Here is a 26,379-nt window from a genome sequence, read left to right as displayed (position 1 = left end):
GGAGACATCTGGGGAGGTTTCTTGGAAGGAATGATTCCTTTCACAGACAGGACTCTCACAATTAGAGGTACCAGTGCCAGGAGGCGTGTCTTGGAAAAAGGGAGAAATATGTCGTCAGCTCTGCCAAGTCGAGCCAAGTGCTTAGTCTGGGCATGAGGCGTGGCAGTTCCAGCCACATGGTGCTCAGGTCACTAACTCTGCGGCTGTGTCTTCTCCCCCATCTGACTGCTCTCCTGCCACTGTGGCATGAGTAGAGTACCATGATGGTAGCTCAGGGAATGCCAGCTATGTTCCTTTTAAACCAGCCAGCCCTGGGAGTGGGACACAGGATGGCAGGAAATGCTACCACGAGAGGACAAGAAAGGGGAGAGAGGACAAGCGATTCTAGATAGTTACAATAAAACCCTGTTCTGCTAGAGGGGCGTAGAAACCCTGACAGGACAATTATAGTAACATTACATCATGGAGGTTCGTTGGGAGGAGGGAGATGGATATGAGAAAAGAGGGATTTTTCTAGACTAAAATTTAACTCTTTCAAGGCCTAAACCTTATATTTTAATTATTTTCTAAAGAGTTTGGATGTATATATTTTCCTACCTTCTTCAACAAACCATAGGGAGCGTCATTTTACTAAGGTCATCAGTAGGAATCAGTGATTGTGCTGGAAATAAGCTTCGTTCCCGGGAGGACTGCACTGCTTACATTGAAGGCTTACATTAAACACCAGAATCTTGACTGCAGTTAGCAGCTGATGTCTGCCTGGTCTAGAAAGACACCTCTAACAACACCTGAAGGAATGTTAGTTTTTATCCGCAATGACAAGTTTGTATAGACCGTAAAGGATGAGCTGGGAACCATGGAACCTGACCTAAGTGTGAGACGTACTGTTTACCATTCAGAAAACCTAAGCTGAGTCATATCTGAGGCAGCCTCTAGACTGTGCTGCAAGTACTGGGTATTAATGACCAGTCTTCCTCATTAGGAACTGGTGAAAACTCTTGCCGGGTGTAGCTGAGGAAACTGCCTGGGTGACCTGTAACCTGTTGGAACTGGTGCGTTCTGAATCTCGGTTTGGTGCTAGTCTATCTTCATTTCCCACGGTGCCCTTGAGTACCAGTTCTATGCATTGGAACCTGTGCGTCTTGTGACACAGATTGCAGAGAATTTTCAGTTTACCTTAGATACTTCACTTCTGATTGAAAAAAATTCAAGGTATTTTGTTTTTATCCAGTGGTTTGTTTTTTTGAGGAACTTTTACGTTTTTCCGGTAGAGGCTTTACAAAATGCTCCCTGCAATTCCTCACTGGGCCGAGACTGGGTTCTCCCTGCATGGTGCTGCTCTTTTGTCTCTCAGATCTGAGCGTTGTAGGATAATCCTGCTTAGGTCTTTCTTTGCTGCTCATACCCTGTACTGGCTCTGGAATAAAGAATAATTTCCAGATTTGACTGGACTGGAAAACTTCACTTGTCTTTTTTTTAATCCTGACCCGAGAATATTTTTTCCATTGATTTTCAGAGAGAGTGGTGGGGGAGGGCGGAAAGAAAAGAGGGAGGAAAGGAGGGAGGGAGGGAGGGAAACATTGATGTGAGAGAGACACATTGATTGGTTGCCTCCTGCACAAGCCCTGATCCCGGCCGGGAATCGAGCCTGCAATCGAGGTTTGTGCCTTTGGCTGGAATCAAACCCAGGACCCTTCAGTCCTCGGGCTGATGCTCTAACCACAGAGCCATACTGGCTAGGGCTTCACTCATCTTTTCATAAATCCTTAGACTTTGATCCTTTTTATGTCTTTCATTTTTATATCTTTCAGACACCCTCCCTCTCTGCAAACTCTTGGGGTTTTACAGTCAACCTTTGTTCCCATTGTTCCCTCCGCCTGTCATGCTCTTTCTGTTTTTTTGATCCAACTGTTTCTAACCCAGAGGTCCCTGAATCCCCAGGAACAGCTAACAGCCTCTCCTCTGAGCTCCCACAGCACTTTGTGCATATCTTTCAGCTTACTTGCTTTCATATCTGTCTCACCACTAGACTGTAAGTTCCTTGAAGGTAAAGAAGATTTCTCTTCATTTCCGCCCCCCCTTGAATCCAGCATAGTGTATATGGTACATAGCAGTATCTCAGTAAATGCTTGTTGAGCAAAATTCATGTTCATTGTGGTTTAGAGAGGTTCTTGGAGCATTGAGCCTTATTATAGATGGTTACAGTTAGAAAAGTAGGGTGTCATTACTACCTAAACTCTGTTGGGAACTGCAGAATGACTCACAATAAATTTTATCTATATTTAAATACTGTCTGGCTAGAAAAAGAAGTTCCACTTTTATTATAAGATTACCACCAGTCAGTTTGTCCTGCTGTTGTGTCCTCTGAGTTGTGGTTGTATAAGATATTAGAATCTCATAAACCTTTTCTCTTCCTGTTAGGCTTTGTTCAAATAGAGGATCAAGGTGTGTGACCAGCGATTTGGGTTTTCCCTGGGCAGTGTCTCCTGCTGAATCATTTGACCCCTGCCCGTGTTCCTCTTTATAGAAGAGTTCACATACGCCGGCCACCTGTTCCAAAAGTGCCTCTATTTCTTGCCCACCTTTATACTTGCTGACTTCCTGTTGTAGGAAGGAGATAGGAAAGTGCCGGTGCTGTTTCTGAGCTTTTTCATTACAGTCGTTCAGTATCTGTACCTCCCTGAGAAGCCTTTTCAGATTGTTCGTCTATATTTCTAAACTTCACAGTGGCCAGGAAAATTCTAGTACCCTAAACATGTGTTCTATATGCAACATAAAGAATTTGATTGGAGAAAAAAACAATAGAAGAATGTGATTGTCCAGAAGGTGATCTAGTAAATCACATTAAAATTCTAGTTTATTAGCAAATCCTTAATTTCATGGGAGTACATGTATTTGCTAGGGCTGCTATCCCAAAGCACCATGGATTTGATGGCTTTAAAAAAAATGTATTTCCTCATAGTTCTGGAGGCTAAAATCCCAAGGTCAGAGTGTTAGCAGGGTTTATTTCTTCTGAGGACCCATCTCCCTAGCGTCAGTGTCTTCACCTGGTCTTCCCTGTGTGCCTGTGTCTTAATCTCCTCTTCTTACCAGGACACCAGTCATATTAGATTAGTGCCCACCCATATGACATCATTTTACCATAATTACATCTTAAAGGCCCTATCTCCAAATACAGTTAGACTCTGAGGTGTTGGGTTTATGACTTGGGACTTCAACATATGAATGTATTTGGGGGGTGGGGGGAGACACACAATTTGCCCCAGAATAGTGAATAATGTGGCAGTTTAAATATTTCACTTGGATAGTAAAGAAAATCTTAGGTTACTGAGATACTTTTCAGTGACTGTTCAATAAATATGTCAACATGTTTCCCTTTTCATAGATCAAAATACTGCCTTCCTTTCTGCCCATAATCTTACCTTTGCTGATTTCTTGAAGTCACCTGCTTCCCCTGAATGGCTGGTGAGGAAGGAATGCTAGTGCTCCTCTCTCTTTTAGAATCCTGGAATAAACATTTTTTCAGAAAACAAAAGGGTACTTGGTTACTCTCCTTTAAAATAATAATAACAACAATAATAATAATGAGGCTACCAAAGTAGTGTGGGCCTCAACATCTGTAGTTTTTAACAGTTACCTGAGTAAATCTGATGTACAGCCAAAATTTAAAAGAACTGCCTGGCTGGGCGTGGCTCAGCGGTTGAGCATCGACCTATGATCCAAGAGATCGTGGCTTGATTCCCGGTCAGGGCTCTATCCCCAGTCAGAGGCGTGCAGGAAGCAGCTGATCAATGACAACTCTCTCATCATTGATGTTCCAACTCTCTCCCTCTCCCTTCCTCTCTCTGAAATAAAAATAGATTAAAAACCCCCCAAAAACTAACGATATAGGCCAGGGGTTGACAAGCTGTACCCCATGGCCACATCTGGCCTGCTGCCCATGTTTGTATGGCCCCTGAACAAAGGATGGTTTCTACACTTTCAAGTGGTTGAAAAAAGTCACAATAATAATAATATTTTGTGACACATGAAATTTAAATTTCATTGTTTATAATTCAGTTTTATTAGAGCACAGCCATTCATGCTCATTCATTGACATTGTCCGTGGTTGTTTTCACACTATAATAGCAGAGTTGAGTAGTTGCAAGAGCCCTACAGAGCCCATTTACTGTGTGGCCCTTTATAGAAAATGTTTGCTGACCCCTGGGTTAGGCTAAGTCAAGTTTACCAACAGAGCTGGTTTAGAATTTAAAAAGGAGACACAGGTTTGTGTAACTTGTATGTTTGTGTAGTGTATTTTGCATTTAATTTCCTGTGGTCCTTTTTGTTTGTTTCCTAGCGGAGGGACCCTGGTTGATGGATCTATAGCAAGTTTGGTCAACAAATTTTTTATCAAAGAGGATTGAAACATATACTCCCCCCCACCCCAAACATACAAGTACAAAGAATGTAGTGTCCACAGACTATGATAACCCAGACCTTTCCTTTGTAATACCCATTTCCTATCCCATTCCCACCCCCTCAAACTTTTTTGTCTTTCTCCCATCCTTCTGTTCCGTATCTGTAGTTAATACCAGCCAGATGCCTCCAAGCATTTTCTTTCCTTGATCCAGTGTTTGAAAAAAGGACAATATTTATAGGAATGATTTTAATATAAAAGTATAGTTGAGCAAGCAGGTTAGGAAAATACCAGTGATTGTTATATTGGTTTATTTCTTTTACGTCATCCACCTGAATTTAGAAAACGAGAAAAGCATTAAGGCTAGGAAGATTAACAGAAAATGGAAAACAACCAAGGAAGAGAAATCTCTGCCATCAGGTGGTGTTTTGTACAGAGAAGCAGCCACCATTTGCTTCCAACCCAGCCCATCCAGTTCAGAATGAGAGCTTGTAACCTTATGCTTGGATACACCACTTTGGGCCTTTATTTATTTTGTTTTTACTAATAGTTTTGGTAGTGGTGATTATGAGGGAGGAAAGTGGCATATGATTTCATGCTTAAAAAAATAAAAATAAAGATGTAACAATTGAACTAATAGGAAAAAGTGTTTGATCTCCAAAGTTTATTATTCATCATTGGATGATAGTTTTGATGACCTTGAGAGTCTCCTTGTGAAAGTGCTTGGTGCCTTGGGAATTGCCAGCGAGGCCATGTTCATATTCATATGTTCTTATTTTCATCCTGTCGTGGCGGAGTAGCTACGCTCCCAGGCATGTTTACCCTGCAGCCACCTGGAAGGAAGCCAGCAATGTCATTACAGATGGCAGTGTGCCCAGCCTATCTTTAAAAAAAAGCATCCTCTCTGCTACTAATTAAGCTTCAGGAAGGGTGATGTTCGCCTTTATATTAACAAACATTTTGAAAGGCTGAGGGCAGATACGTTAGAAACAGTCTTCTTATTCCTAGGAGTTCCTCACTTCCCCCTTCTAAGTTTGGAACACTGTCTGCTGGAAGATGGATGGTTTGGGCAGGGGAAAATATAAGTAATATCTGCATGTTTTGTATCTTATACTGGGGCCCCGACTTATTGCCTTTTGCTTTCTTCAGGGTTCTGTATATTGGCCTGGCTTGCAATACGGCTCGCTATATTTATATTTCCTATCTGGAAAATGCCTGGACTGTCCTCCCCATGGAAGTTCTTCAAGGTAAGTTAACAGCTGGAATTATAATTATTTTGCTACCTGACTGTGCTATGACTGAGTAAAAGTTGAGTGGCCTTCAGCACCCGACGCTACAAAGGAAGGGTGGATCTGCTGTTTTATCTGATTCTGAGGTGGTTGTTAAGGAAGAGGTGACATCAGTGGGGCTGGCTCTTAAGTTATTCTGAATGCTGTTCTGTGTTGAGCAAAACAAAGCTGGATTTGACTCACACCCTTTGATTAAACAAAGAGAGAGGAACTCTAGAATAAACTCTTATGTACAGTTGTTAGGCGTATACATCCAAAAGTGTTTTTAAATTGAATGGATTTATCTTTTAAAGATTTTGTTTTGTTTTTGTATATTAACTACACTTAATGAAAAGAGTTATATAATTATTTTATACCTTCAGTTATTTTTGTCATATCTAGTGATTTATACTAAAGCTATAGCCAGGCTGTTGTTTTCCCTTTAAATCTTTGCTCAGATATGCTGGCCTGAATTCTTCTATTTGCTTTAATGCACTGTTTTCCATTAACATATAACTTTGAAAAAATTCCTAGGAGGCTCTTTCCATGTGGTTAAGAGCACTGAAAACATTGATATCTCTTCTAAGCTCATTGCCATGTTAGCTCAGATATTTCCAGACTGTATACTGAGAATCCCTGTTAGCAGCTAGGCTAAACCATTAAGTGCTTGGCATTACGATTAAAATAAAGGTCAGGACAAGGTCATTGGAGTTGAGGTCTTTTGCGACAGCCCGGGCTCCTAAATCATTATTGTACTAAGTAGTCTGTGATTATATACAATTTCATTAGCTTTATAGATTGCTATTATCATTTTCCCTGACCCTGAGGATGCAAATGCAACATGATCAACATAATTTCTTGTCATGATATCTAAGATGAAAGACTCAAAATTGGCTCTTCCCATAAGAGGGCTAAGGTGACCTCTGAAAATGGTTCCCTATTCACTTGACCCAGAAAACTGTACAGAATTATGCAAATCAAGAGGTTAAAATCTTTGTGTTGAGTTTAAGAACTCTCATGAAACTGCCCAGGCCGTCAAGGGTATGCATATCAGAAAAGCCACCAAGTACCTGAAGGATGTCACTTTACAGAAACAATGTATGTCATTCCATCGTTACAATGGTGGAGTTGGTAGGTGTGTCCAAGTCAAAGAGTGGGGGATGGACGAAGGGTTGGTGGCCCAAAAAGAGTGCTGAACTTTTGCTGCACATGCTTAAAAAGGCAGAGAGCAATGTTGAACTTAAGGGTTTAGATGTAGATTCTCTGGTCATTGAGCACATCCAGGTGAACAAAGCTCCCAAGATGCAGCGCAGAACTTAGAGCTCATGGGCGGATTAACCCGTATGTGAGCTCTCTCTGCCACACTGAGAGGATCCTACTGAAAAAGGGCAGATTGTTCCAGACCGAAGAGGTTGCAGAGAAGAAAAAGATAGCCCAGCCAGCTGGTGTGGCTCAGTGGACTGAGCGTCATCCCATGCACCAAGAGGTCACTGGTTCGATTCTGTCAGGACACATGCCTGGGTTTCGAGCTTGAACCACACCAGCCAGTGTTCCTTTTGTTTTTAATATGAATTATGTTAAAAGGACTGTTTGCATATAAGTGACTCAAGAAAAGAATAAGGGAGAGAAGCTTTTTAACGAAATGGTTAAAGGAACAATGCTAGAATTTTATGAGGGGAAAAAACAAATGCTGTTGTGAATCGAAAACTTATCGAAAAGGTATATTAAGTAGCTACTAAGAGGCAACATGCTGGGTACTGGGAATGTAATAAAGCCGTATATTAACTTTGGCCCCAAGGTCTCACCATCTGCTCTAGAAGCCAGATGTGTAAACATATAATTACCGTGCAGTATGTTAGATGGAATCAGAAAATGTGACAGGGAACAGAGAAGGAGCTCCGCGGAAGGAGTGATTAGCTTGTGAAACGGAGTGGGCGGATGAAGATACTGAAAGATGCCCCAAGGAAGCCGCATCCAGGCCGCATTTGGAAGGGTGAGTGGGATCCTCCAGGTGGCCTAAAGAGAACGGGCATTTTGGCCTAGAGAAGAGCCGTGTGCCAGAGCTCAGAAGCGGGAAGCAGAGTGGCATCTTCAGGAGATCTCCGAGGTGTGCCGGGGCTGGGGCTCCACGGCTCGCCATTCCCAGCTGCTGCCCGGGACATGGCGCTGTAACACTTACATGTACCTCCGGGCGGTTATCCCGGGTGCAGGGAGTTGGCCATGGACTGAACCTAAACAGGAATTCTCCTTCCTGTGTCAGGCTATAATTTATACCTCTGTGCTTCATTTCATTTTCCCCTGTGCCAGCAGAAACCCACTTACTGATCTGAAGCAAGTAGAAAGGGGGGTCTATAAAAACAAGAGTCTCCTTGTCTCACAGACGGCCCTGTGACCAGTTCCACAGAGCTCTTTGTGTCTAAAGCTGGAAGAGATGGTTTCAGTCCCTGGCAGAAATGAGTGCTGAGTATTTCGGCTGTATAACAAAAACAAAATCCCTTGCCTTTGTTTGACCCACGCCCTCCCCACAGAAAACAGTACATCATCCATGTGGCATTAATCCTGTGTCACAGGCACATGCTTCAGACTGAAAGGTTTGTTTTGCCAGTCTGGATCCTTGCAAGGCTTATCCAAGCAGCTTTAAAGCCCTGTGCCTAAGGCACCTCTACTTAGAACACAGTAAAGACAAGAAGTGATGATGACAGTCAGTGAGTGATGTAGTTACAGGACACTCTTAGCTGCCCCTTTATCCCTTGACTGGAATTGTTGCCAGATGATTACCAAAGCCCTCGTCTGAAGAGGGGGAGAGTCGGGGAATGGCATGTGGGCGCTTGTCATGGATGATGTTGACCGTCTTGACATTGAACAGTCACACTTCCACTCTGATTCTCAGCCAGCTTCACACAGGAGGGTCTATCTCATCTCTCCGTCCTGTCTCCCCTTGCCTCGTCCCCAAACACCCTGAGAACCAGTACCACCTAGTGGGCAGCCGCAGGGGAGGAGGGGAGAGATGCGCTTCATTCGGTATCTCCCAATACCAGCCTCTTCCCCTTTTGTGTGGCGTGACTAGGGGAGGAAGACTCCTCGTTACCCTTCATCCTTGAAGCTCTTGGTCATCCTCAGCGTTAGTTTCCTCAGGCCATGTTGCTGCTAATTAGCAGATGGGAGGGGGTCAAGCAGGTTTTCTCCTCTCTAGGACCCTAGAAAGGAGGCTGTGCAGGTTACTTGGGGATCAAGGTTAGACTGCTGGATGCTGCTGGGAATTATGAGGATGCTTCTTACCCAGAATCTTTCTCACATTTAGTAGCCAATATTCTTTTGCAGACTTAATCTTTTAGCAGTCAAGCAACCATTTGCAGCAGATATATTGTTCTGTAGGCAACTGGTAGCACCATATAAAGAAGCAGGGATGCCCATAAGGAGCCTATAATTTATTTTAAGAAGAGACAGTGTGTCTAAGTGCCTAAAAGCATTGCTGGGTGGAGTGGAGGGGATGTGATAGTTTATATTTATTTCTCAAGATCTCATTTTAAACGCCCATAAGAATTTTCTCCTTTACTTTTGTACAAGAAGCGTTTAAACATTCCAGACTGTGGTCAGGAATATACACTTTTGATAAAAATAAAGCCCAAATTTGTTATGTGCCTTCCTATGCAGGTATTGGTTGTGAACCCTTGAAAGACTTTGAGAAGACTGTAATCGAAATTATTCTTTCTGTTAAAATATTTGAGTAAGGCCAGACTGGAGTTGCTGTAACTACAGAGGTGCTTTTAAGGTGCTTGAATTAATGGCTCCAGTACTGAAGGGTGAAAATGAGGCCTATGTCAGGTCTTCCTCTGCAGGACGCTGGATCAGTGGGGGCTGGGTTGAGATTCTGGTGAAAGATGTTTTTTTAATGTCACCAGTAGGAGGGCTTGAACTGACATGAAGCTTGCTCTCTCACTTAGTATGCCTATTCAGCTGAGTAAGAACCATGTTTTTCTTCTGGAAGAACATGGAGAAATTGTGGAAGGATTACTATGACACCCTTATCTGTGACAGTGGAAATTCTAGACATGATTTGTCTGTTCCCATCCATTGGAAATTTTCTGTCTGGCTTAACCCTTGAAACATAAGTAGCTTGCCACGTGACTATGCAAGCTAGACAGATGGTCTAAGTTTAGCATTTGAATTGATAAACTGGCATATGAAAGTCATTGCTGTTATTGTTGAAATTAATTTTTAATCAGAATAGTCTTATAAATTGTAATAGAGCAATTTTATTCTTTGTCACTCCCATGCTAAAACTTACTAAAAGTTCTTATATAAACTTTTCTTCAAAATCGATATTATTTTGTCTATTTAGAATTCATTTTAAATGTCTTCTGCTCTAAGAATCCTTTTCAAAAAGGCAATTGCATCCTACACTTAGCTCTTTTCAGAATTGTTCTCAAACTTCTGGACTGTGTCACATGGTTTAGCACTTAATTGCTGCCCACTTATTTTACAAACACTAGTTTTACTTCCTGACTTAGTTTTAACCCTTAAATGCAAAGACCATACCTTGTACTTTTTGAATTCTCTAAAAGATATGCACATAGTAAGATATACTATAAATGTTTGTTGTTTGATTGAATTTACAGTTCCCTGCAAAACGTACTATAGTCGATATTTTCTAATTTTTAAAGCTCTTGAGTAATACAGGAATTTCTATCTCAAAAACTGATAAATATGTGAAGAAAACTTGAAAGCTAAATTTAAAGGCTGACCCTTTAATATGATTGCTTTTTCCTAAGATACCATCCTGCCATCCATTGTACATCTGAAAAACATCAGTGTATTTTAATAATTTACTTATGCTCCTACCTCATTCTATAATTCTATTCAATTAGCTGAGGCAGCTTAAACCAAAGTACGTTGTAATCTGGAAACTATAAAGTGCTTAGGCTTGAATTAGATTATTTTGTATTCCATTTCCCCAGTCTAAAAGCTCTGTGTCTTTCGGCAACATGCTTAATCTCTTTAAACCTCAAGCTCTTATGCTATGGAATAGACTGATATGAGTATTAAATAAACTAATCCATGCAACTTATTTAGCACATTACTTGGCACATAGTTAGCCCTCAGTAAATGTTAAATAATGTAAAATAACAAAGGTAAAATTTTAAAAATTATAAATAAATAAAAATCAGTACCAGGGAAATAAAGGGTGGGGGGAAAGTAGGTTTACAGTTGTTCGTATAGAAAACAATACAATAATTAATAAATAGTAATACAAGAATAAAAACTGTTTTGTATACTCACAAGTATAAACCCACTTTTGCCCAACCCTGTATAATTTAGAAGATTCTGCTCTAAGAGGTTAAATTGCAATTATTCATTAAAAGCCTGGCCATAAATGACTAGTCAGTGCACACTGTTCTTAAAGTTATCACTGGGGAAATGAAAGTTTAACTGGATTTGATATCAAATCAGTCCTCATATGTGACTTGATGGGAAAAACTGATCATGAAGAATCATTGTGGCCAGGTTTTGACAGTAAGCACAGTCAGTTTCAGGTGGTAGTCTCCTAAAACCTGCTTTAAGGTATGCCAAAGGCATACTGCCAGTATGCAGAATTCATGAGAGCCCCCAAAATGTATCATCATTACAGACTTTTTAAAGCAACTTTTTTTTTTTTAAACTTGCAAGGTGAAGCTTATAGAAGCTTTATTTCCTCTGTCTATTTTTACTCATACATGAGATTTGGGTATTTTCTCCAACCTTACCCAGGGTACCTCTTATCCACAAGTGCTTTCTTCCTCATATCCCAACATGCAGACCATGCCTTAGTTTCATTTCACCATTCTTTTGCTCAGCTGTCATTACATGTCAAGCCCTGTGCTAGGTGCTATGTTTGTTCTCCTCAAGGAGCTCACTCTGCTCCTCCATGTAAATCCTGCCCCCTGTCACCCGTCCGGCTATAAGCCCCATGGTGGCTAGGGATGTGTTTTGTATATCGTCATATTCTTAGAGCAGAGCAGGGCTCAACAAGGGCTGTTGAATGAATGCATGAAGGAGATGCTTGCAGTGCTGTAACAGTGGTGGATGTTGGACTGCAACAAAATTGTTGTATGTCTTATATAAAGTCTCTTCTACGTGACACAGAAGGTTCATGCAGCTGCTGCAAGGTCCACTGCTCTTGGTAGGGTCCCCTGCTACTTTTGGAAGGTCCATTGCTGTTGGTGGCCCTGACTTTGGCGTATATATTGGCTTGCTGTTAACCTGCTCTTTCCTCTTTTTCACGGACAAACACACACCAGATTCTATTTCCTGGTCTCCACTGCAATTAGATATGACCACATGACTGATTCTGCAGAAATGGAATGTGAGCAGAAATGACGTGTCACTTCTAAACCCAGCTCATAAATGTTCCCATGTGCCTTCCTCTCCTCCCTCCTCTGCCAGCTGGATATTGGTGCCTAGGGTACCCAGGCGCTGAAAATGGTGGAGTCTCTGCAGCCTGGGTCCCTGAATGACTATAAGGAGCAGAGATGCTACTCACCCTGTCTCCTGCCCATTACACTTTATGTGAGCAAGAAAACATCTAATGTGTGAAACCACTAGATTCTAATGTTTATCTGTTACAATAGCTAGAATTACCTTAACTCATACAGACTCCTTCCTTTATTGCCTGTCCAATGGAGGTCTTTTTGTTTGTTTTTAGGAAAATTAAGTCTCTTACTGATTTTCACCAGGTTGATCTTTCAGAAGCTGTTTTTCATCCCAGCATTTGAGAAGTGCACTGAACTAATTGAAATGCAGGCTTTGGTCATCAGTGGAGAGGGTTTGTCACAACTGATTCAGTGTGCTAGTGCTAAAAGGATACTTATGTTTTGTTCAGTGAGCAGAAGCTTGTGACAGAACAAGAAAAACAAAACAGAAATTCTAGTTCATCAGTACTTTGTCAGTTTTCACCCCTCCCAGGCATTATGATGTGATTTGCCCAAGCCAAGCAGAATTTTACAAAGAGCAACTGTCAACTTGGGAAGAAAGGATATTTTTCTTGCTCTTATACGCCATGTATTGCAATAAAGCATTCTTGTGGGCCAAGACTGTACAATCTTGAAATTCATGTTACAGAATCAGAAACCTGTGTTGAATATTGTAAGGTAAAGAGTTATTTGGGGGCATAAAAAATATTGATAATATATATGATGTGAGCTCTTTAGGGAAGGGGGAAAGAAGGTACTAAGAATATACATTTTTAAAAATTGATAGATGGTTGGGCATGTTTGATATTATCAACAAAACCTCTCACAGTAGATGGTTACATTTACTATAGATTATCCTCAGTAGTTGTTATGAGGATTTATAGTGTATTTAAGCACTGAAGTTCTAAACTTACACACCTTGGGTTCAAATATTGTTCTACTACCCTGTTGTCTGTGTGACTTTGGACAAGAGACTTGAATCTCTCTGTGCCTTAGTTTCCTTGTTGGGAAATGAAGAAAAAAATAGTGCCTATTACTGGGAGGAATAAATGGGATAATCTGTGTAAAACACAGCACAGTTCCTCTTAGATTAAGATGCAGCAATATTATTAATGAAAAACACTTGACGGTAATCATAATTATTTCTAGTGGTTCTAGGTTATTCACATGTTAGTGTGTCCCCAAACAGTGAAGGTCTTTGGCAGTAGGTGGTATGAAGATACCTCTACGTTTCTGTTAGGTGTTGAAGATAATCCTGAGAAACCCAGTCATGGTAAGGAAGGACTGAGGATCTAAGTTTCTGTGACCTGTGTGGTCCTTGAGAGTCAGTCATTGAATTGTCACTCAAACATACTTATGAAGCACCTATTTATATGAGATGGTATTGAATGATCACTCACAAATATTAGTAGCTTTGTGACAAGTAGCCACGGAAGGGTTAACACATACTGCCCGGAGAGTCCATTTGTGTGCCTTTGTTACTGCTGTCAGTGTGTGTGTGGAGAGGTGGGGAAGGTAACATCTTTTTATTCTTACTGTTTGATCCACCAACTTAGTTATCTCATACTAAAAGGTTTAAAAAATTGTAGCTCCAGTGTAAACACATTTACCCATGCCAGTGAATAAATTTGCTCATTTATTTCATCAAATGGAGAACAGTTGTCTACTACTTTTTCACAGTTCTCTAATAACAAGTAAAGAAAGTAGAAGCATTTTCTTTTCCCAGCTTATGATACATTTGACCCACAAAATTTTAGAGGACAGTTGTTTTAGGTAGCACAATTATCAAGACTTCCTTTCTTGTCTTACAAATAGGTAAAATGGTGGAGGGTTTTAAATTTCTAGATTGCTTTTTTATTATTTTAAAATTAGAGGACCAGAACACACTGTAGTAAAAACATTGGCCAGAGTTTCAGATTATTAACATGATTACTAGAAGGTTGCATATTCAAGTTTAAGAACAAGAACCATAATTCTACAGTTGTCTTTTGTGTACAAAGGTGATGTTACCAACCCAATCACCTCTTGTGGATTGCTTAGTTTTGCTAGTTTCTTTTCAATGAAACGACATGGATTCTTCCATTTACATGACATTTTGAAACAAGGTGTTTCAGAGAAGCCAATTTAAATTCTACATCTGCTTTGGAAAATGTTGGTGTATACAGGCAGAGTGGCTTTCATCTGTCTACTTTTAGTACCAGAGAAAATGTTTTTTACTGTATGCTTTACTACATGAGCTGCTTTACAGAATGTAGTTCCCATTATCTAATCAGTCTCAGAAAAGCACTAAGGAAACTCTAGCAGTCTTAACTATAGAGAATCCTTTATATTTGCCACTTAATGCCAACCAACAAATTCTAAGAATAGTTTAAAAGTATCCTGACAGAAGTTACCCTGCTGGAAAGACTAATTATCTTAGAAGTCTCAAAGTTTTGGAAAACTCTTAGAATTAAAGAAAGAAAGAAAGAAAGAAAGAAAGAAAGAAAGAAAGAAAGAAAGAAAGAAAGAAAGAAAGAAAGAAAGAAAGAAAGAAAGAAAGAAAGAAAGAAAGAAAGAAAGAAAGAAAGAAAGAAAGAAAGAAAGAAAGAAAGAAAGAAAGAAAGAAAGAAAGAAAGAAAGAAAGAAAGAAAGAAAGAAAGAAAGAAAGAAAGAAAGAAAGGAGAGAGAGAGAGAGAGAGAGAGAGAGAGAGAGAGAGAAAGAAAGAAAGAGAGAAAGAAAGAAAGAAAGAAAGAAAGAAAGAAAGAAAGAAAGAAACCCTATTATTGGAAGATTTTGTGCGTGCCCAAGCCTTCACACTTAAGAGAATAACTGCCAGAATTATATTTGATCTAAAATTATAGCAAAAACATATTTGTTATTTTTTTTTGGTTGTATAAATACATAGGCCCATCTTTCTCTACTTGTAAATCCTGCAATTGATTGCTCAAACGTGGATACAATAAATTTGGCGGTACCATTAAAGTTTATTTACAGCCATTTGATGTGGTTTCAGGTCTTTGATGATTTGTCTTTAAGAAATGATTTCCAAAAGCTCTGTTGGATGTTACTGTTGAATCTAAATTAATTTTGAATAAATTCATTTTATTTCTTGGAATATTTTTCAGTTTTTCCTTAGTGTTGTTAATGTAAAAATATGTGTATCTGAAAAAGAAATGGAGTTGACAGCACCTTTAATAATATATTTAATAATAGTACTGTGTCAACTTTTATAATTAAGATTCTATACAGGCATTATTCAGTTCTGAGAAAGTCAGCATTAGCTAGGGCACTGAAATTGTTTAGCCAGATAAAGCAAATATTTTATTTGATTTATGTGTAAATTACATAAGTGTGCATACTTCCTCTAATCATCTAGTCCATATTTCTAGTTTAAAAAAATAACCTAGTTGAAATGATTGCTGAAACATATATAAGCCTAAGAGAAACTATTTTGATGTTTTTCTGTTAACTATAGGTCATATAATCTAACATGACCAGTAAAAATAGTGTTTATTCCATTATGGATCTACTTAAGTAAAATCATCCCTGGTAATTTGATTGTTTGCCAGACATTGTGAATTTTTACCTTGTTGGGTGCTGGATATATTTGTAGTCTTATACTCTTGAACTTTGTTCTGGGACACAGCTAAATTACTTAGAAACAGTATGATCCTTTAGAGCCTGCTTTTTAAACCAGAGCAGTGTTTAGACTAGGGCTAATTCTTTCATAATACTAACACCAGGCTGTCCTGAGTACTCTATCAATCCCAGCAATCGAGTTTTTCCAGTTTGGCTGGTGAAACCAGTACTATTCCTGGCCCGGTATGGATTCTGAGTACTGTTTCTGTAATGCTTCTGAGTGCTCTTTCCCTGGCTTTGCAGAGTTTCTACAATGCTTTTGCTGATTAGTAGTGTAGTACTCTGCTGAATATTTAAGGGAAACCATCTGCAGGTCTCTGGAGTTTCTCTCTGAAGCTCTCTCCTCTCTGGTGCTCTCTCCTGGAACTCTAGCTGCCTTGGTCTCTGCAGACTGTCAACTCCATCTCCTCAACCCAGTGGTTTGAAGCTTTCAAACTCTAACCAGGCAGTAAACAGGGGCTCCTCATTTTTTCCCCTTCTCAGAGATTACTGTCCTTGTTGGTGATGTCCGGTATCTTGGGAACTGTTATTTCATATATTTTGTCCAGGTTTTGGTTGTTTCAGGAAGGAGGGTCAGTTCAGTCCCTGTTAATTACATTTTGGCCAGAAGCAAACTAATGTCAGATTAAGTCTTAAATTTACACTAATCTTTTAGTTTAATTTTCCAAAACATAGGTTAAGAGTTTCTGATGATATTATCTCCAAATGAGATTATTTTTCAGGGAGCAAGTCCATGACTTAGTCTAGGCAGAACCACATGATTTTTTCCCTCCAATTTTTAAGACTATATCTCTACCTTCTTTCCTGATAACAAATTTTTTTTTATATTCAGTATTATTTTATACACACAATTTTTTAATCCCTTCCATTCATGAAAACTATCATGTCATTATCTTTTTATTACATTTAAAGCAGGGCTCTAATAAAGATTTAAATTCAGACAATGTGCAGTTGCTATACATTAACATAATGACCAAATTTTTTTCCTACCAGTTATCTTTATTCTTCCCTCCCTGCAATTAAACTGGTAACGAGTCATTGTAAATGGTCTCTACACTCTTTTGGAAAACAAATTGGCATAAAAATTGTTATGTCTCTTGAACAGTTAACCTCACCTGTAGAATTATAGCCAATGTAAATAATCTAAGATATATAAAAAGCTGTGTCTCTAACAGTGTTAATCATGTTGCTAATTATAATGAAAAAAAATTGGGAATAATCTTAATGTCAGTATAGGTGCCCAATATATAAAGAACTCCTGCAACTCAACAGCAAAAAAACCTCCAAACCCCCAAAACAACCTAACATCCAATTTAAAAAATGGACAAAGTATTTGAATACACATTTCTCCAAAGAAGATATACAAATGTCCAATAAACACAAAAATAAAGTAAAATATACTCAACCTCACTGGTCATTAAGGAATGCAAATCAAAAGCACAGTGAGATATCTGTTATACCCATTAGAATTGGTATTATGAAAAACACCAAAAATAACAGGTACTGGTGATGACGTGGAGAAACTGGAACTTTTGTGCATTTCTGGTGGGAATGTAAAATGGTGCAGCTATTGTGGAAAACAGGCAGTTCCTCAGAGTTTTAAATATATTAATACCCATATGACCTAGTAATTCCATTTCTAGGGATACACCCAAAAGAATTGTGAGCAAACTCAAACAGATACTTGCACACCAGTGTTCATAGCAGTAGCATTAGCAATAGTAGCCAAAATGTGGAAACAACCCAAATGTCCATCAATGGATGAATGGATAAACAAAATGTGTTTTCCACATACAATGGAATAATTAGCCTTAAAAAGGAAGGACATTCGGACACATATTACAACATGGATGAACTTTGAAGACATTATGCTAAGTGAAATAAACCAGACAGGACAAATACTGTTTGGTTCCACTTATATGAGGTACCTAGAATACTCAGATTCATAGAGACAGAAAGTAGAATAGTGGCTCTCAGGGCCTGGGGAAAGTTATTGTTTAATGGATATGGAGTTTCAGGTTGGGATGATATAAAAAAGTTCTAGAGATGGATGGTGGTGACGGCTGTACAATATTGTGAATGTACTTCATGCCATGAACTATACACTGAAAAATGGTTAAAATGGTAAATTTTATGTTATGTATAAAAGGTATCTTTTACAGATAAGTGTGTGTGTATATATATATTTTTTAATGAGTGACTCATATTTGAAAAAATAACCTGGGGAGTGCTGCTCAGACAACCCTCCATTCCTCTTCCTCTGCAGGAGTGACTCATGCGGCCATCTGGGCAGCCTGCATTTCCTATCTCAGTGCAGCTGTTCCCCCTGAGCTGAGGACGTCTGCTCAGGGCATCCTGCAGGGCCTTCACCTGGGTTTGGGGAGAGGTTGTGGTGCCATGATTGGAGGCGTGTTAGTCAATTATTTTGGTAAGAATGGCTTTCTCTTTTCCCCTCTCTTCTTTGATGAAAACTTACGATTTTTCAGCAATACCTCAGTAAACACTCAAATTAGTCCTGGAGATTGACAGAACCTAAACTCCTGTAGCCATATTCTCTTCCTAGCTTTCATGGTCGTCATAATTGTAAAGCAGTGTGCTTAAGTCATTGAGATGGTTAGAGCTGGCCTGTAACTGTGCACACTTCTCTGACAAACAGCTCAGTGAGATGCTACACAGATACCTCAAAGGAGCCAAACAAATGAATAAGCACATGTGCTGTCGGTTTGAAGCCAGCGACCCTAACCTGCTGATTATAATGTTACAGGGAAGGAAATCCATCATTATTATTCCATTAGGAGATTCTGAACCAGAAAAACCTAACTATATGCTGACTTTGGTAATGTCACTACATCTGTGACAGCACAGTCTGTCTGCCCTGTCAGATCTCCCTTATTGGAAATACAGGGGCTGGGTGAAGATGGGATTATTTTGTTCTAGGATCTTCACTGCTCAGTTATCTGTGGAAGGTGGGCCCTTGGATGTCTGAGTTTATAGCGCTATTTGAGCTCCAACTACAGGGCTGTTTGTTAGGTAAATGGTCTTTATGAAGAAGAGAGCGCCACTGAATTTTACGGTGAAAGGCACTGAGAGAGAATTGTTTACAAATGCAGTTTTAAAATTTGACCAATGGCAGATCCAGTACCAGCCCCTGGGTCTCCTGACACCTACCGAGCCCTGTGTGTTTCCCACTGTGTGAAGCTGATGGCCGCTTGCCATGTTCTGGTTCCCCCCAAGCCCTGCTGCCTTGCCCTGAACTTGGGACATGGACAGTTCTGGAGGAGGGCTGCCTGCCCTTCGTGGACTCACCCTGCAGAGCGCTGCTTGTTTTCACAGGGGCTGCTGCAACCTTCCGAGGAATTGGCATGGCCTGCCTGGTGATCCTCCTGCTCTTTGCCCTGATCCAGTGGCTGGCGGTGCCAGATGAGGACGAAGGTAGACATGTCCAGTCTTCCTAGTGGTTCTAAAGGTTGAAGCCGTGGGGAATTCCACACACACCCTCAGAAACCCAGAGGGGGCAACAGTGTACAGTAGCCCTGCTTGGCTAGATTGTCTCAGTGGCGTGTCAGTCGACTCCTGTGTACCGTTGATGGAGAGAAGCTACCTACTGTGTTGAAAAGAGTATCGATCATCTTAAGTAGCTTGGGATATTCTTGTTTTTGTTTTGGTGTATTGGAAGTGTTGGTTTTAAATTTCTCTACTATTCTAAAGGTATTTCAAATTTAAATCAATAGATATAAGGCTATACAGTAACTTTCCTACTAGGGAGAGGAAGTAATATTATCTCTATGACTTTATCTTCCTTTGAAAAAAAATGTCTAAACCTTAACTTTGAAGTTTTCCCTCAATTAGGTATGGCCTTCATTAAAACTGTTATATAGAAAGAAAATTACATCAACTATAATGTTTAGATGAGAACACATTTTCAACTTTTTTAAATCAACTTTTTTTTTTTTTTTTAATGAAGGCCTACCAGTAGAATGGAAATATTCCTGCTTAGCTCTTAGGTCCCAGAAAGGGCTCATCTTCTTTTGTATTCTATCCTGTGAGTGGTGATTGCTTCAAGTACCTGGGGTGCTTTTGTTAGGAAAACTAGATTGTTATAGAAACTCCAGAGACAGATTTTAATTTCAACAAGATATTCAGAAAGAAAGACCGACACTAGTTTTTCTCTTGTTCTTTTATGATCTTAACTGGATCATATCTCTTACACAGCTTAATTTCCATGCCTTCAGTAAGAGGCCAATAAAAATAGCTCTCACACGGCTTTTTCTGTTTTGATGCTTATCTTTAAAATCTCAATCCTATAAGTGGGCCTTAGGCACTATTCACTATAACCTATGCCCCACAAATGTTATATTAAGTTAAATGAACAATACATTTCATAAGTAAATAGAAGTTAATGTCTATTAAGCCCTATAAGGAGACCCTGGAAGATAAACCTCATGTTCATTTGCTCAGAACTACACCAAGTAAAGAAGCAGCCTTTAGTGTACAGCAATTTATTAATGTCGCCAAGCATGGTAGAATGGGCTTATGGGATTGTCCATTTATTTTTATGTTTGTTTAAATATGTAGAAAACTCTGAAAAATGATTTAAACATGATTTTCTCTCCAGACAAGACAATGTTGGCAGAAAGGATTCCTGTTCCATCAAGTCCTGTTCCCATAGCAACCATCGACTTGGTACAGCAGCAGACAGAAGACGTCATGCCACGTATTGAGCCTAGACTTCCTCCCAGGAAAACCAAGCACCAGGAAGAACAGGAGGATGTGAACAAGCCAGCCTGGGGAGTCAGCTCCTCTCCCTGGGTGACCTTCGTCTACGCACTCTACCAAATTAAAGAGATGATGCAGCTAACAAGAGAAAACCATGCTTCTGAGATCCAGCCTTTGCAGGTAAACTTCCTCTGCTGGCCTACCTGAAGTGGGCTCAGTCTTTTAATTATTCAGTTATTCACTCAACAAGATTATGGAAGGTCTGGTGGGGGATACAGACATGTAGACAGATAATTTCAGTACTCTGTAGCAAGTGCATTGTAGAGCTGTGTACAACGTCCCATAGAGGGAAAATTCTGCCTTATGGAGTACAGGAAGGCTTCACAGAGAAGACAGTACTTCTTGAAAGAAAGGAAACATCTTCTTCTGATTTTGTAGATTTCCTTAAATTTTCAGTATTGATGGATACCAGTTGTAGTGAGGATATATGTCTTTTGCTTTGGGGGAAATTAATCTCTGTAATTCTAAAATTCTAGTGGGCGCAGTGTAAATAATATGATCTTAAATCATATCTGATGAATTAATGAATACACTGAGTCTTTGTATGAGTCTGATAAGGAAATTTAATTCAGTGGAAGTGTAGTTTTGCTGGTGGCCTCACATAAAAGATAAAATGTGAGATTTTTCTTATCCTTGGAGGTATGATCTCTCCTGAGTAAAGTCAAATCAGGTTGATAAAACTGTGGGCAATTACAACTGAAGCTATATACTGCCTTTGGAAAATGATTAAGTGTCACTTCTATGAACAGTTTGGCCAAAGTAATGAGCCCACTTCCCTGTGTTTATGTTAATCACTCCCTTTTACTTTGTGTCATGTCAGCTCTGTATCTAGAGTAGCTTTAGAGGACACACAGGAAAAACAATAAAGGGGAAAGACTTAAAGAGTAATTTGGGTAACTTCCTTTTTAGAAAATTTGAACTACCTTTATCACAACTTTGTAAACGTATATTTTTATAATTTAAACCAAACCTCATTCTTCATTGATAACCATAATGCATTCTGGTCTGTGCATGATCCTACTTATTAAGATAATAAACACACAAATCCTCTTAGGAAGGAAAGTGTCGGGTGAGGGGACGTATACGAGATGTAAAGCAGGAGGTGAAGCAGGAGAAAGGATACCTTCTGCTTGAACAGCAGTGTTTTCATTACTTTGGGTACCACTCATCATTTTCACAGAAGCCTCTGAGGCTTAAGTATCATTAAATTTTTTTCTGGTATGTTAAGATTATATGTTAATAAAAACTGGCTAGTATGGCTCAGTCTTATGAAGAAGCCATTATTAAGATTTTTTTTTCATTTTAGAATCAATCACAGAAATAGTTGTTTGTATTTTTTGGTGTTCAGCTATTTGAAGTGATAGGTATTAATTCAGAGGAAAACCTGTTTGTTTGTTTTTAAAAGTGTGTCCTGATTTGTAAAAATCAGGAGTGTGGCATGGAAGGTAGCAGTGTGGCATTTACAGACATGCTATGGGTGATGTGCTAGAGCGAGTGTGGACTCAGTTACTTACAGTTTGTTACATGCTTGTTTACATTCCCTTTTTTTATGTGAATGTTATGTCTTATTTAACTTTTAGTGTATACCTATAAATCCCAAGTATATATAGGACTCTAAATTGCAGGACATTGTTTTCCTGGCCGTCTCTGAGACTGAAAATGCCTTACTTCCTTTTAGACAAGGTGCCTTCCAACTGCTGAATTCTGTGGTCCCAGCAAGTGGCCTGAGTTTCAGTTCTGTGCCGCTTGCCCAGTGACTAGCCACGATGGCTGGTGGGAGCTTCGTAAATATTTGCTGATGTAAATTGTATTATTCCTAGTAGTAACAGGCATTTTGATAGTAATGTTCCTCTATCCACAAGATATGTCTGCTTATAGTGTTTGTGTTTTTCATGCGGCTTTGGCAGTTGCACATAGGAAAAGAGATGAAAGGTAAGACATTCTACCCTTTTTCCTCTATTACCTGTTCCCTGAAGTAGTCACTTGAGGATGATCTCCCAGTGTTTCCTGTAAAAGATGATGGGTTAGTTTGCTAGCGCTGACCATGAGCCATCTCCCATTTTTTTTCCTTCCAGGGGACCAGTGAGAATCGGGGAGATTCTCCAGCTGGTGGAGCCCGGCCTGTCCCAAGTGAGATTCATTCCGACTCATCTAGAAACCAGCCATCCCCTCAAACAGCAACATCTCAGACGCAGAGCAGCTCTGCTCACCCCAGCGTGGACCAGCATGCAAAGGAGAGTGTGGACCAGCATGCAAAGGAGAGTGAGGGCCAGAATGCAAAGGAGAGTGAGGACCAGCAGGCTCAGCCTGCCACTAGGGGACACTGAGGGGGCCTGCTCGTCTCACACCCTGCATGGAACTGGGCTCCTCTGCCAGGACAGATGGAGAGGTGTCCCGAACCCAGCACACGCCTCACCTTGAGGAGCATCGCACCACATACACGCTTCTAAATATCTGAACCCATTAACATGGAAAACATACACACATAGTAGCTACAGTACATATTGGCAGAAAGAGTTAAAATTCCATAATCCCACTGGAATCACAGGAGAAAATGGAATTCAGCGAGGACTTTCCGTTCTTTGGTTGGTTAGTTTAAGGACTACAGGACCTCTCTGCCAGGGCAGTAAGAGTTGAAGCTAGCAGTTACACTAAGTAAGTGGAGGGAAAGAAAGTGTTTCGAGGTGAGTGCTGACATAATTTCCCTCTTCTGATTATTTATTCTAATTATTTGGTTCTTAATGCAAACTGGGAAGAAACAATACACCTATAATTCTGTTTCTCTTAAAGAGAACCATTTAAAAATTGTCCGATTTAAAAAATACAGTAAGCAGATAAAAGAATATATGCTTTTGTTTAAAAAAAAAAAAGGAAAAAGTTTCATCAGAAACGTGGCATATCTCTAGCAAATATATTTTTATATGTGTATGGTATATAATGAAAACAGTTGATTATTTGAGCAAAAGCTGTTATTGACTACTGTAAGCTAGGCTGAGCTTTAAAATGCCTTTTGTTTTAAATGGGCTTTGAGACCAGAGGAGGGAATATTCCATAGACCCGACCAACTCAGTATCCTGTCGCCTGACAGACAGGGGTTTACTAAATACACTGATACTGTAAATAGCCTCTGTCACTATTTACAATTTTAGTGATTCAGGCTCTACTCAGATGATGGAATTTTTTTTTTAAAAAATACTGAATTCCTAAGGGTTTCTTTAATTAAGCAGTACTATTTACAAATAACAGTATATGATTTAAGTGCCTGGGGGAGGGATACAGTTTTTAAAAATTACATAATGGGTCCAGTTTTTGCTCTTTTTGGTGAGAGGGGAAAAGGTAGTGAATAGGAAACCAGGACTGGAAAGGACAGTAAGAAGTAACTATACTTCCCAATGACTGAAGACACAAATCTCAGTCTATTCTTTCCCGGGAAGACATAGTCAGACACTGGACAGCTAGATGTGGGTATGCTACTGAAGATGTTACAGCTACTGTCAGAACAATGTCTGGGTGACGCGCATAAAGCTGGCTGCTAAACATGAAAGCCGAGGCTAACGGAGCCTGGGGAGCCTGTGGAAAGGGAACGCTGCTTCAGCGGAGGGAAGGTCAGCTACGCTGTGTGTGTGGAATAGCTGTGGGTGGGCACAGGAGGGCAACGAAAAGGACAGACTCAGAGAGAGCGCCGCCCTTCACCCTGACCCTGACTGCTTAAACAGGATCAACTGTAAAGTAAGAGCTGCTCCACGATATCATACTTCTGCCTAAAACTGCATCTGGGAGAAGAAATGCCACGCTTGGATATCTAGCATCACGAAACACAGCTTACAAAAATAACGGAAAGAAACAGAATTAGGCAAATAGTTATTTTTGCACTTGAACTGAAACGTACTGTACTATAAATTATCATGACTCATTTTAAGTGACCTTTACAAATCAGATGTATTTATTATGCTTATGTAATTATAGAAATAAAGAAGTGTGTGACAGGCTGAACCTCGCCTATGAATGTACAGTATGTGGATTTGTGAAACTGACTGTAGGCAGTCAAAATCTTACACTGTATCTTGTGTTTACAGTTCTGATGTGTTCATTTGAAAAGCCTGCTGTTTTGGAAATGCACAGTTGAAATGTTGAGATAAAAATAAATACCATTTTTAAATATTTCTTAAATGATAAAGAAATGGCCAAACCAATAGAAGTCCTTTACCTGGAGTGAATAAGAGCAGATTCAACAGGACTTTGTTATGAAACATGGCCTGTGAGAGCTGCTTCACTAATGCAGTGATTTCCAGCCTTTTAGAGCAGACACTTTCATGGGTTTGTGGACTTTGTGCCCTTTCTTCCTGTCCTCCAAGTGCCATTTTAAAACATATTAAAGTGAATTCAAATTAAATTGATTTGAGAACTTTATAACCCCTCTTTAGACTTCCCGGAAATACCGAGGGGTGTCACAAAGCCCAGGTTGGTAATCACTGCCTTAATGACTCATTTCATACTTTTTCCTCTGTGATTGTAGAAAAAGGGAACTACCCAAAGTGCTGAGCTTATGTGGATGCAAAGATGTTAGCGGCTAATTATTAAACTACTACTCAAAGCCTTAAGTAGAATAATAGATGACTGTGAAGCATATAGCTCCATTAGCCAGTAAGCCCCATGAAAAGCCTAAACAAGTCATAGGAAGAAAGCTGCTTTACTGGCCCTGTGCAGCGGTAGTTGGCTAAGCACTTCCCTCTGATCTGCGGTCCCTCCAATACTGATGGAGCGGGCGCTGCTGCTGGCACTAGGACCATTACTTACACAGTATTTCTTGCAGCCAATCCGGAGTCGAGCAGTGAACCGAGGAAAAAGGGAACAGCACCCATAGTCACTGGGTGGTTCTTCATGTGCTGATGAGATGATCCTTTTATCCTTGTCACTGTCCCCACTTTAAATAGGAGGTTTCTGGAGCTAACACTGCTTAGTTCTGGGGCCAAGGTCACAAAGCCAGGATTCTAACTCAAACCTGATGCCACAGCGCAGGTCTACCAGACCGCCCTCCACCCCAGGAGGCATGGAGGCCACTCCTGCTTCGGTGTCAAACAACCAGAAAGCAGCCCTACTCTGAACCCCTACCTCATGTGCATGGTACTCTTATGTGTTTACATTCAGGATTTCTAGATATTCCCAGACACCTGGAAATCCAGCACCTTCAAATCCAGCTGCTTTGTTACTTGTGAGTCCCAGACCCCACACACTCTGGAGGCGACTTGGTTTGACATCCTGGCAGAGAAGACCCGGAGGTTGGCAGGGACTCGGAAGACCAGTGCCACAGAAATCAGGAAGGATTTATATCTGGTGTGTCTTTTTAAAAAATTATTTAATTTTTCTAATTTTTAGTGTATTTTACAGAACTATTGTTTGTGATGGACATGGGGGACTGGTCCATCACCCCAGCTAGTTTAGAAGCACTGTTGTGGACCATGATATACTGTACACAAACCTACAAGGCACATATGACTGGCATATGTATAACATCAACAGATGCAGTCATCTCTTGAATGGATTAGCTATGGGGCCACTTCCTTGACTAACTTTTTTTTTGTTCTTAAAGACAGCAATAGAGGAAGTAGAAAGGGCGTGGGCACTGACACTCTGGGGCTCAAATTCTGATTCTACCACTTTAGCTATGTATGTCCTTCTGCAACCTTCTCTTACCTTCTCTGAATCTTTCTTCAACTGTAAAGTGGAAACAATACTAAAACATCTTACAGAGTAGTTATGAGGTTCAGATGAAGAGGCATCGAAAGTATCTAGTACAGTGCCTGATAGATCTCCAACAAATACTAATACTTTCCCCCTTTCTCCTTTTCATCACTGCTTTTTTGGAAA

The 26,379-nt window shown here is 40.0% G+C and overlaps 1 protein-coding gene across 4 annotated transcripts in view; it reads left to right on the top strand.

The window, feature by feature from the left end:
- The window catches only part of MFSD6 (major facilitator superfamily domain containing 6), a 52,137-nt gene extending 28,446 nt beyond the window's left edge, over positions 1-23,691 (top strand). For 3 of the 4 annotated variants that reach the window (XM_081143194.1, XM_081143193.1, XM_081143192.1), the window contains exons 3-7: positions 5,549-5,646; positions 18,002-18,163; positions 19,069-19,167; positions 20,351-20,631; positions 22,587-23,691. In XM_081143194.1, the coding sequence (XP_080999320.1) occupies positions 5,549-5,646; positions 18,002-18,163; positions 19,069-19,167; positions 20,351-20,631; positions 22,587-22,838 (892 nt within the window). In that variant the 3' untranslated portion in view covers positions 22,839-23,691. Of the gene's footprint in view, positions 1-5,548; positions 5,647-18,001; positions 18,164-19,068; positions 19,168-20,350; positions 20,632-22,418; positions 22,444-22,586 lie in introns of all 4 variants that reach the window. The other variant, XM_081143195.1, reaches the window with a different exon arrangement.
- The last annotated feature ends 2,688 nt before the right edge of the window (positions 23,692-26,379 follow it).

Source organism: Miniopterus schreibersii (assembly GCF_964146895.1).
Source record: "Miniopterus schreibersii genome assembly, chromosome: 7".
In the NCBI taxonomy this organism is placed as follows: domain Eukaryota; kingdom Metazoa; phylum Chordata; class Mammalia; order Chiroptera; family Miniopteridae; genus Miniopterus; species Miniopterus schreibersii.
This window is presented reverse-complemented; position numbering and strand designations above follow the sequence as displayed.